Raw genomic sequence first — 12,195 nt, 5'->3', positions numbered from 1 at the left:
TCGTCTAGTGGCCGCCTTAGATCTAAGGGCGGCCACTGGACGATCAATTATATTTCGCAATATTGAAAATTGTGCAATATAATTCATTGTCTAGGGCAGTGTTTTTCAACCTTTTTCATGATGCGACCCCCCTGAAATAAAAAAATATTTCGCGACCCCCTTAACCCTTCGGTTTTAATCATGTATGTGTATATTACCTACTAAATTAACAATATTCATTCCATACGACGTTTTTCTGGTCTCCATGATTAGGATTCGCAGTACCATACTTGTCTGATATAACAACACATTATAAGTACATCGGTTACGTTGCCATACGCTACGTACGTACGACTAATGCCATTGCGACCCGAATTTCTTTTGAAATTAGCTTTTCTTTTTCTCTTAATTTTATTGAGAAATTAAATACCTTGAATAAAAGTCTTCAAGTGTGAAATGAAAATTTAAAAGACAAAAATACTTGGATTTACAAGAAAAAATGACTTTTTGTAATGTGGTCGTCGTCATAGAACCAGGCAGGAGGGCGTCCCACGCAGCGTTTGCATGTTCGTGGTGTCCATTCGAGAACTCGGTTCTTCGGCAGATATGGCCAGTTCTGAGCGACTTTACATCGGTGGACCAGTCCTACCGTCAGTGTCCACGTCTCTGCACCATGCGTCATGACTGGCTTGACGCACTAGTTGAAGAATTTTGTCTTCAGGTTCTGAGGGATAGCCGAGGAGAATATGTGACGAAGTTACCCGAATGCAGCCAGTCCAGTTGGATGCGCCTTACAGCTTCCTTGTCGAAGTTGCATCTGCCTTGCAGAATAGTCTGCCCGAGGTATACATATTCTTGCACAACTTCGATAGTTGCCTCACCAACGATTACCGGTTCCGGTGACTTTCGTCTTTTCCAAGTGTATACCGAGGTCTAAACGTTGGGAAGCAGCATTTAGGTCACTTAGCATCCAGCTGAGTTCCTGCAGATTTTGCCATAATAACGATGTCGTCCGCGAAGCGGAGGTGTGACATCCAGTGCATTGGTGAACAGTTTCGCAATATTACATCCCCCTCTCAACCACGTTGCAGTTGGATAAGTCTTGTCTTGTGGTCCTGTACTTGGACAGTCATAGTAGCGGCATTGTACAGACACCTCAACACCTCGATATAGCGCCAGTCGATATGGCAGTTCTGCAACGATTCTAAAACTGCCCAGGTCTCGATGGAGTCGAAGGCTTTTACATAGTCCACAAAGGCTAGACACAGAGGCTGATTATACTCTTCGGTCTTTTGTATGATCTGCCTTACTGTGTAGATGTGGTCTGGTATACTCAAACAGATCCACGATGGGATAAATTAATTAATAAAAACAAGCTCAACCCTCGCATTAGGTAATGCGCGTCTTAGGATTTTATTTATTGTTTAAAACATATTTAAATGTTGATAAGTTATCCTTTTGTTAAAGTAAGAGTAATTTTAAAGTACTTAAGTAAAAATGTATTGTCTTTATTGTTTTTTTTTACTAAAGTACCCAGTTTTTTCGACCTCTGGCGACCCCCCTACAGAAGCTTCGCGACCCCCCAGGGGGTCGCGACCCACAGGTTGAAAAACACTGGTCTAGGGTTTATATTGAAGAATGCGCAATATAATTCATCGTCTAGGGGTCGCTTAACACTTATTCCTTGTGAAAACAGACATCATGGGTAGTAAATGAAATACAAAACTTAAGTTTATCATTCTTTATTTAAATTAAGCACAGAATAGTAGAGTTTCTTTGTGTCTCCAGTCTAATTTGACAGTAAATTGCTTCCATGCAATAAGCCCTCCACATTCAATAACGTTAAGTAACTAACTGTAAGTATTTGTTGGTGTTTCAGATATAAACAGTATGACTGCTATTGTATGGAAATTAATTTATGAAGTAACTGTGTTTATCTTATGGTAAGATACTCAATGAACAGATATTAAGATACATCAACACATGTAAACGAATTAAAAAAAAAAACTTAGAAACTAAGATTTATTTTGTTCATAATGGTGGTCTTGGGATAGCTTACTAACAATTCCTCTTAAGATATAAGTAAAAATTGTTAAAATTCACATGTCATGCAGTTAGTACGGTTCAATTGTACCTACATAATATATAAAACTATCTATACTGAACCCAAATATAATTTTTAAATTAATGAATAAACAGAGATAATCTTAAGCAATACATGGAACAGTAATATAATAATTTTATTGTTATGTGATGTTTAACAATGTAACATTTATTTAATAACTTTAGTACAGAACGCAAGTAATCATAACTTTACTCAGATACATTGGAATGTTAACTAAATTACACTTAAGCATTAATAATAATAGACGAAAATATTGTCGCTTAACAATAATTAAATACTTATCTAATACAAAATCCGTTAAATACGCAGGCTTACAATATGTTCTGACGCCGACAACAAAAAGCTTAAAATATCTAGAAAAACATCGATAAAATATAACAGCATAGACAATATGAATCTGAATATAGAGACGAGTGGCCGGCGCGCCGGGAGTGAGTAGCGAGATCTATATATCGGTGCAAAATGTCTAAAAGATCCTCTACCACTATTAGAATAGAGTACATAATACCGAGTCCGTCGCGATTCCACCTCGTTTACTCATTACATTCTCATTTTTATACAATAAGTCTTTTCATCTACGTTAACAATAATAGTTATCATATTTTATCGCAATAACCAATGTATTTCTTTAGAGATTTGTTTAATTTTACTTGTTAATCATTTACACGACTTTAATGTTTCAGTGCTCAATTATTTTTTATAAAATTCGTTGACTACCTAATCGGGTGTGACAATAGCTAGAAAGGGCAACAGGGTCTATTAGGTACTGGAATATATAATATATTACATTAGCAGGTGCGAGGAACATGTAAATTACCAAGACGCGTCTTTATGTACATACATCCTAGGAATACTGAATCGTCAATGCATGTGAATACTTGAGTAAAAGTAATACATATGTAGTAGTGAAAATAATACTGACTGGGTCAATACATGGTGTGTTGGTAGCCAAGTGTGTTCATGTGTTACGGCTAGGTATGCCTTTTAGCTGCTTAACAAATATTTTCATAATTTCTCATCCTGATACATTTTTTTTGCCAAAACAAGGTAAGTAAATAGTTCCATTGGAAAATACATGTTTATCAGACGCTTCAATAGATAACTACAGTAGGTACTAGCTTAGAACTAGGCTAAGGGAATATACTAACTTTTGGATAAGGGTAATAAGTTTTAATTAATACACATCACATACAGTTAATGACAGACAGTACACACTACACTCAATATTGTATGTAAGCCACCAATTTTACCTTTTCACGACCGATTTAAATCGAGTTATTTTAACTTGAGAGGTAATTTAACCGTTTTTCTTACATTTTGTGAAAGTTTAGGCTATTTCAGATTTATAAAAATGGGGGTAAGTTAAGCGTTATGTGTCAATAATTTGAGTGTGAATGTGAGAGACCCATCTTTAACCGCATGGAGTTTAGACCGCGAACAGTCAGATTTCTACTTTAAATTCCATTCGTGCTTTTTTGGGCAGCAAATCTGTCTCAATTGTTTACATAATTTTTATATATTTATTATACATAATGAATGTTCTACCATTTATTTTATTGCTCGAAACAAATATCGATACATTTTTCGTATAAATACTGGAGCGTTATTCTGTAACCAGACTCAGGGTTGCGACAATTTAGCGATCACTTATCGTTAAATGCATCTATGTCGCAGCCCTGGATCGGTTAAGACATATTATAATATAATTAAGTACCTATTATCTTACCACTTTCTACATTCCGATCTTATTCCGTCGTATTAGACCAATGCTAGCAGGTACATCCGCTACAAACCTTCAAAAATATTAAGTCTTATTATATTCTTGTATTGTACATAATATGATTAATTTCATTGTTAATATTTCTTATTTACAAAAGCGCGTTTCACACCAAAGTGACATAGACTTTGGCTGGTTATATTATATTTTATAGTTTTCGTCTAATTTTATATTTATTATAGACATAATAGGAAGTGAGACAATGTAAGACGTCGCTGCATCCTATAGCTAGTCATTTTCATATATTTATTTATATACTCTGAATGAATTTAATTTAATTTATATGAAAATTCAATTGAATAAACTTTAGAGCACCAAAACTAGCGGTTTGTGAAAACAATATAAATCGCTTTTGATTAAATCATTTCAATTCCCTTATATCCTGTCTGTATTATATTTAAAATTTGAGTAAGATTACATAATAATAGTTTTGGGCGATCAAGATTTATGTAATAGGTGAGGATGAAGATACAATAAAATATAACGTTACAAGATAGAAGATAAAGTAATAAGTATTTACTTATGATTTACAACGATTTTAATTTAGCACATTATACTGTATATGTATATACCTACCGACATCCGTAGTCCAACTTTATTTTGTATATATCGTTCAAACACCCTTTATTAGGAAAAAACCTCCTCGTGATTTTATACCTGTCTTTTAAAATATTCATCATTCAAAATCATCCTTAATACGTGCTGAATTCACTTATATTAATGTCACAATCAACAACGAGGTGCACAACGAAAAATACAAAACAAAATTAAATAAAAGATACAGTAAAATATGATAGCATGATTGCATATACAAATAGCAGATCAAAGACGATACCACTTCATCGCACTAGCATACCATCATAATACACGAACTCCAAGACCAAAACCTTAAGCAACTTAAAATAAACAACTTAAAAAAAATACAGGCCGATGTTTTTCCTAACCCGCGATTCGACATCATCACGTTTCACGCCGATGTTTCGTGTCACGTTTCACACTGATGTCTCACAGGGATGTTTCCTGTTATTTGCGGGGGGGTGCGGCGCGCTTGCGTCAGTTGAGAGGGAGACAGAACATGTGTTGGAGCAGGGTGGGGCGCTTCGCCGGCAGCTCGGAGCACACCGAGTCGTAGTCTGAGGACGACGACTCGGCACCGTAGCTGCCGTAAGCCTGGAATATTAAAAATACATAAGTAAACAAGAAATCATGTATAAATAAACGAATAACACCATTGCATAGTTTAATGGCATCCCGCGGTTTTATTTTGACACATTCCCCCCCACGCTTCAGCCCTCGCATCCAAGGGGACTTAGTGTAGTTGGTAGTGTAACTAGTGTACCTGAGATACATACCGTTTGTATCGATAATAAAAGGCGTTAGGCGCCTGTTGTTATGAGCTACGACTATATTTTAAAAATATTTATTTAGTTTTAAGTCTTGAATTAAAAAAAAACTACTATCAGAAATATTCACAATATTTCAGAACACATTATCAACGCTCACGCGACCACATCACTTAAACTAAAACAAAAAAGTATTTAATTTGACTAATAATCATAATCACCTGCGCCGGATACGGATGCAGCAGGCAGGCGTGCTGTCACACGCAGTCCTCCAGTGACATGAGCAGCGGGTTCACGTACTCGAAGCCCTCGAACTCTGATTGGTCGATGTCCGCTATGACCGTGCTGCAATGCGGAAACAGTTTCAATTATAGGGCGCTAGCGCTGGCTAGTAAAATACGTGCATTGAATCATATTGATAATTTTTCTTGATCTTATGATTCAATATACTTTCATAATCAATGCTTTTTGTCAAAAAGAACAAAAAAGACAAACGGTTTACAGGTTCTTACGAAATTTTACATTTGTTGTAGTCAAAAGTCTGTAGAATGCATTATGAATATAAAAGATTATTTTTATCCAGTCGCGTCGTGGTGAGTTGGCGACCCATTGTTACACCAGACACAGTATATTTTTGACTATTGAATGGTGTAGTGGTTAGTGACCCTGACTCGTATACCGTCCCAGGTTCGATCCCCGGCCGGGGCTGATATTTGTACTCTATTCTATATGGGGGTGTCACCTGGCTCTCTCGAATGGAACCGTTGTGCATATCCCCAAGGTCTAAACTGCCTTCTTAAGCTTGGACCATTTTTTAACACGCTGGTCCACTCAGCGCCGGCAGTCGAACCCCTAAGCTTGGACCATTTCCTACCACGCTGGTCCACTCACGCATGCCCGCATCTCTGACGTGAGAAGCGGGCGCTTACCCGACTAAGCTACCACAACTCTATGTACTCTTTTTAATATATTTGCTAATATACTCACTCGTTGTCGGGCGTGAGGTGCACGGGCTCGTCGGTGAACTCGGGCGGGAAGTTGGCGAGGTCGCGCTCCGACTCCAGCCGCGGCTTGAACGGAGGGACCACCTGCTTCTGCTCCAGCTGAGGGGGATACAGGGTGTTAGGTAAGTGAATCACATAGAGGGTGTTTGACAAAGCTAAAGTGTAAATACGGAAGTTATTTCGTAAGGATATGACAAACTTTATTACACATTAATCAATCTCTTAATTTCAATGTAAATTCAATTATTTATTGCCAATTAATGCTATTCTGATATAATTGTTTCAATGAATTATACTTTGTTATAACTTAATTGTAAATTACTAGTGCTTTAATTTTAACAATTTAATTTAATTATTACTTATAATGCATGTTGTATTCGCCTGTTATTGAAGATGCATTTATCATCAAACTGTGATTTTTTTTTATTAAGCATGAATGTAATGTAATCTTTGTTGGTGAATCTTTTAAATAAATAATAAAGTTTTGATTTAATTACAACCGCAAAATATGTTATATTAGAAGAATAGCAGGATCCTCACTAGATGATCCGACGCGATCCGTTATTGTGCAGCATGGAGTTTATGTGCGTTAGCTAACGTGAACGCTAAGATCATAGCTTCATCTAATAATGCAAGCTGATGATGAAAACAGTAGCCGAATAGAGTTATATGTATAGCTAAAAGTCAATAAATTACCTATGGAATTTACACAAGCTTAATCCATATTTAGCATATTACTTTAATCTAACACGTAGGCTATCCAGCCTTCTATCCAGACTTATACGGTTGATGGAAAATCAGCCATGACTTACCATCTCCCAATCAATAGTCTTGAAGAACGGATGGTGCAGTATATCGAGGAAGGCATTCTCGCCGCAGCCCAGCCGCTCCGCCGCCGACTTGTTCAGGAAGCCCTTGAGAACTGATGCAGCCTTCACGGAGAGAGAACGGGGGATACGGATCGTCTTCTCTAGGATCACCTGTGGAGAAGTATTACCATGTTAAAATAAGCGTTTTGTGCGATTTCTTGACACAACTAATGCAGTTGTTACAATAACGGATTTAAAGTTGAAGTTTGAAAAGTTGCTTATGGAGATTCATCTGTGGTTTCATGGCATTTTTCTCCGGATCGACCGATCCTTTCCGAAACAGTGTAAATGCACTGTCATGGTTGCGGACTCGACCGGGTTTTAGAGTTGGTGTAAGTACTTATGTCGATACCTTAACGTAATAGTTTGTAATATAAGAAGGCATGATTATGAAAATGAAAATTGAATAGTAAATAATATCTAAATGTTACGAATTATTAATTTAGCGGAATTAGCGTATTATGCTGTAGTAGCTGGTAACAGTTATTTACTGACATGACCAGTAGGTATAATTATACAGGAAAGGGGTAAAAATACCTGGAACAAATAATCCTCCGTATTCTGATCCGGATTATCCGCCGCCTGCGCGATATCAAACGGCGAGCGGCCCGCCAGCATCTCGTACGTCAGCACGCCCAGCGCCCACCAGTCCACGCTGACTACGCTCCGGCCTCGGACCAGCTACATACTAGCCGACGAGACGCTCTCTAACAATCCCGAAAAACGCTGGTCGAACTCTAGTTACCAACATTCTTAGAAGAGCTAGGGTTGCATGTGCGACCTCTTTGGTGCGTTCTTTAGGTACTAATTTGGCTCGAATTGCCGCTATATGATGGCTTTAGTAACCACAAATCCAATATTGATGATTTGGACACCGATAAACACAAAATACTACTTTCTGTAGAGGCTAGCAGAGGAGATAAAGCGATAAAAGCACCAACCTGGAACAAATAGTCCTCAGTATTCTGATCCGGATTATCAGCCGCCTGCGCGATGTCGAAGGGCGAGCGGCCCGCCAGCATCTCGTACGTCAGCACGTCCAGCGCCCACCAGTCCACGCTGACCGCGCTCCGGCCTCGGACCAGCTACATAGTAGCCGACGCTCTCTCTCTTACCATCCTGACAAACGCTAGTCCATGGTCTACTTACCAACGCTCTCAAAAGAAGACTGCGTATGAGAGCGTTTCGGGGCGAACTTTAGGTACCAATATACCTGGTATTGCTGCTAAATGAAGTAATTTGAGACCTCTATAGACCAATATTAACGATTTTGATACCAATATGACAGTTTTCTCTAGAGGCACAAACCTGGAACAGATAATCCTCAGTATTCTGATCCGGGTTATCCGCCGCCTGGGCAATATCAAACGGCGAGCGGCCCGCCAGCATCTCGTACGTCAACACGCCCAGCGCCCACCAGTCCACGCTGAAGCCATACTCCTCTCCGCGCAGGATCTCCGGCGCGATGTAGTTGGGGGTGCCGCAGAATGTGGACGTGGTGTCGCCTGGGCGGACGCCCTCCTGGAACAGGGGAAGGGGAGGGTTAGTAAATGGTAAAAAAACCAGAAACAAATAACGACATCTTATGTCGAACATGAGCTTCCTCCAAGGTTGCGATAATGTTCGCTACGCATCCTTCACGCAAATCGTAATTCGTCAATAAAGGCTAGGGGAGATCGGCGAGCAAGTTGGAGTCCCTTACATCTGATCCAAAAAGGGTTGATTTCTGTTAGTCGTATTTGTAAATCTGAGACCACGTAGCTAACCTAACCAATCTTACTCAGATGGGGCCACTCTCACTTAGAATACTACCTTGCACATCCCATAATCCGTCAGTTTAATATGTCCCTCGTGGTCCAGCAGTACATTATCCAGCTTCAGGTCGCGGTAGATGATGCCGTGCGAGTGCAGGAAGTGCAGTGGGAGCGAGATCTCTCGCGTGTGATGTTTCATGTGGTACTCCGTGTATTAGAACGACACGCTGTCGTCGTGTCGCCGTCACTCCCCGGCCTTACAATAAGTTGCAATATTTAAACCGCTATACGGATTCACTATCGACGTCTATAAACTCATATTTATGGCGAATCGAGATAAAGTGACGTTTATCTACGTCGATAACGAACCCGTGTAGCAGCAGCAGGAGCCATGAAGTTTGCCCTGTAAGACACTTGTAGGCAGCTTTTGCAAAATGGGCTTTTGACTGTCCAAATCGTGTTCTCCTGCAGACAATGTTTAGTGTGTCTATTTACCTTGCACATCCCATAGTCCGTCAGTTTAATATGTCCCTCGTGGTCCAGCAGTACATTATCCAGCTTCAGGTCGCGGTAGATGATGCCGTGCGAGTGCAGGAAGTGCAGCGCGAGCGAGATCTCTTATGTGTGATGTTTCATATGGTATTCCATGTATTAAAAGGACACGCTGACGTCGCGTCGCCGTCACGTCGCCGTCACGCTCCGATCTTACTATAAGTTGCAATATTGACTGCGGCCCCTACATAGCTTTACTATCGACGTCGATGAACTCGTTCGTAATGCGCGTTCTATCAATCACAGCGCTGTATTTATAGCGAATATAGTGACGTTTATCTAGGTTTATAACGAACCCGTGTAGCAGCAGTAGGAACCATAAAGCATGCCTACAATACTTCTACTTGCCACTTGCAGAGTGCGGAAGTAGTCAGCTTTTGCAAAATCGCATTTTGACTATCGAAATTGTATGCTATCACTCAAATTGGTTACACATTTACCTTGCACATCCCATAGTCGGTCAGTTTAATATGCCCCTCGTGGTCCAGCAGTACATTATCCAGCTTCAGGTCGCGGTAGATGATGCCGTGCGAGTGCAGGAAGTGCAGTGCGAGCGAGATCTCCGCCGCGTAGAACCGAGCGTGCTCCTCCGGCAGGCGGCGCTGGCGCTGCATGTGGAACCTACGGGTTAGGAGGTTGATATTAGTAATGTATTCTATTCTAAGAGGGGCCGAAGTTCCTATTCGTGGCTCTCTCGAGTAGAACCTTTGCACATATCCCCTTAATTTCAGCTTAGCCAGCAGAATCTAAACTAGATATTAGTAAATAATTAAATAAATACGTGGGTACATTTCACACACGGCAATCCGACCCCTAACTAGGCAGAGAAGATAAAATGGGTATCGGACAACTAACATATCTACACAAATACTAGTATAGACACATATTACTTAAATTTTTATACATATTAATTAACATTTAAATTTTGTTTTTGACGAAAATATTGACGTTTTTAATTTCTATTATTCAGATGTGCTAGATTTCAGACCGTAGCTAGTCTTTTCCGTTTAGAAGTAATTTGGTGCTATTGTCACTGGCACTTTTTCATTGTTCGTATGTGTAATAGGTATGTTATGTATGACATCTAACCACTCCTAAGCTAGCCTATCAGCCCTCCTATATTTTTTTGCACTATTGTTGAATTTTCAAAACTTGTAGTGCAAAAGTTTTTCAGAATGACCCTCTGAGTCACCCCCTTTCGGCTTTGTATACCCGTTTTGCAACACCCCGTATATCAGTCTACTCACATGAGGTCGCCGCCCCTGACGAACTCGATGACGAAGAACAGGCGGCTCGGTGTCTGGAAGCAGCTGTGCAGCCCCACCAGGAACGGGTGGTTGCTGGCCGTCTCGAACACGTGCTTCTCCGTCTGCACCCAGTCGATGTCCTCGTCGTCTGTGACGAGAGCCTTCTTGATCACCTTCATGGCGTACACGCGCTTTGTGCGCCGGAGTTCTACCATCAGCACCTGCAGAGGGGAACAGAAGTATGGGTATACTATTATTTGATTGCCATATTGGTCCTATCTGTCGCTTTTAGATAAAGCTACATTCATTTATCACTAACAACGTTCCAATATGAATTTATTGTTATCAATGTAAAAACTACGTTTTATGAAACAAATGCTACGTTTTATAAGATATTATTGTGTATGATGGATTCATTGGCCGTGAGGATTGTCCAATGTTCCTGATCAGCTAAAATTCGTCCAGCCTGTAATGTCACTACCTTAACATATGAGCCAGATTCTATGATACAAATTTTAAATCCTTTAGTCATGGTAGGCTGCTTTCGAAGACGTGGCATACTATCAATTCATACCTTAGCATAAGAGCCGCGTCCGATGACCCTAATCAGCTCGAAGTCGTCCAGGCTGTACTGTCTCTGAGACCCCGGCTCCAGGTCCTCGCTGCGCACGGCGGGCGCGGCGGGCGGCGCCGGCGGAGTGTCCGGGAGCGGCGGCTCGGGGTCCGCACGAGATCTGGAGATGGGGAGATGGTAGTTATCAACAAATAATAGAGACAATTGGAGCAGGTGAAGAGCTAGAAGGAATGGACAGCCAGCAATCTATATCGACTGCTGGATATAGATACAAGGAGCGTCAGAATAGCTGTCCTCAGCATTCCTTATCTTACAATAGTCTTAGGGCGTCATTCCTGCAGACTGTGGATTAGCCAGGTGCAACTTTTTTTTTGCATGGTGGCTAGATATGGCACTACCGAGCTGTCGAAGCACACACACCTCTGAGTACCCTCACACAAATGAAAATGTCTACCCAAGAAACTGACAAGCTTTTAATATACTAGTGTTATAATATAAAAAGATTGGTATAAAGTGTAATAGTGAATAAAAGTGATAAAAACCCATCTCACCTGACAGAAGAAGCCCTCGGCAGCGTGCCCTCCCCATTCGTCTCGTCCTTGACCTCAATAGGGTCAACATGCTCGCTGGAGCATGGCTTCTGGACCAGCTTGTGGCACTTCTTGTGCACCAGCAGCTTGCACTGGATGCACTTGAAGCCCTGCCGCCCCAGCCCCCAGATGCGGTCTTGGCAGAAGGCACAGAACGCGCGCTGGGGATGGAAGAATAGTGGGTTAGTTTTTGTCAATACGTCAATGGATTTTGCAGTTAATTTTGCGCTGTCTGGCTGTTTAGGCCTGAATAAGTTCAGCGTGAACGTGGGTTGGGGTCAACTGTGCTGGTATATACCTGGGTTATCATTAGCTTACTAAATTTTTCGGCACATCTATGCTGGTCCTAACATAAATGGGAGTTGGGACAATAGTTGAAAT

The 12,195-nt window shown here is 40.7% G+C and overlaps 1 protein-coding gene across 10 annotated transcripts in view; it reads right to left on the bottom strand.

The window, feature by feature from the left end:
- Positions 1-1,705: 1,705 nt before the first annotated feature.
- The window catches only part of LOC105393087 (atypical protein kinase C), a 199,360-nt gene continuing 188,870 nt past the window's right edge, over positions 1,706-12,195 (bottom strand). For 8 of the 10 annotated variants that reach the window (XM_048623491.1, XM_048623485.1, XM_048623490.1 and 5 more), the window contains 9 exons: positions 11,776-11,975; positions 11,225-11,384; positions 10,651-10,871; positions 9,844-10,024; positions 8,406-8,618; positions 7,041-7,208; positions 6,212-6,327; positions 5,446-5,569; positions 1,706-5,051 (listed from right to left, as the gene is read on the bottom strand). In XM_048623491.1, coding sequence (XP_048479448.1) covers positions 5,482-5,569; positions 6,212-6,327; positions 7,041-7,208; positions 8,406-8,618; positions 9,844-10,024; positions 10,651-10,871; positions 11,225-11,384; positions 11,776-11,975 — 1,347 coding nt within the window. In that variant the 3' untranslated portion in view covers positions 1,706-5,051; positions 5,446-5,481. Of the gene's footprint in view, positions 5,052-5,445; positions 5,570-6,211; positions 6,328-7,040; positions 7,209-8,038; positions 8,136-8,405; positions 8,619-9,346; positions 9,467-9,843; positions 10,025-10,650; positions 10,872-11,224; positions 11,385-11,775; positions 11,976-12,195 lie in introns of all 10 variants that reach the window. The other 2 variants (XM_048623477.1, XM_048623472.1) reach the window with 2 other exon arrangements.

Source organism: Plutella xylostella, chromosome 3, assembly GCF_932276165.1.
Source record: "Plutella xylostella chromosome 3, ilPluXylo3.1, whole genome shotgun sequence".
Lineage (NCBI taxonomy): Eukaryota > Metazoa > Arthropoda > Insecta > Lepidoptera > Plutellidae > Plutella > Plutella xylostella.
Note: the sequence above shows the minus strand (reverse complement) of the source record. Positions and strands in the feature narration are given on the sequence as shown.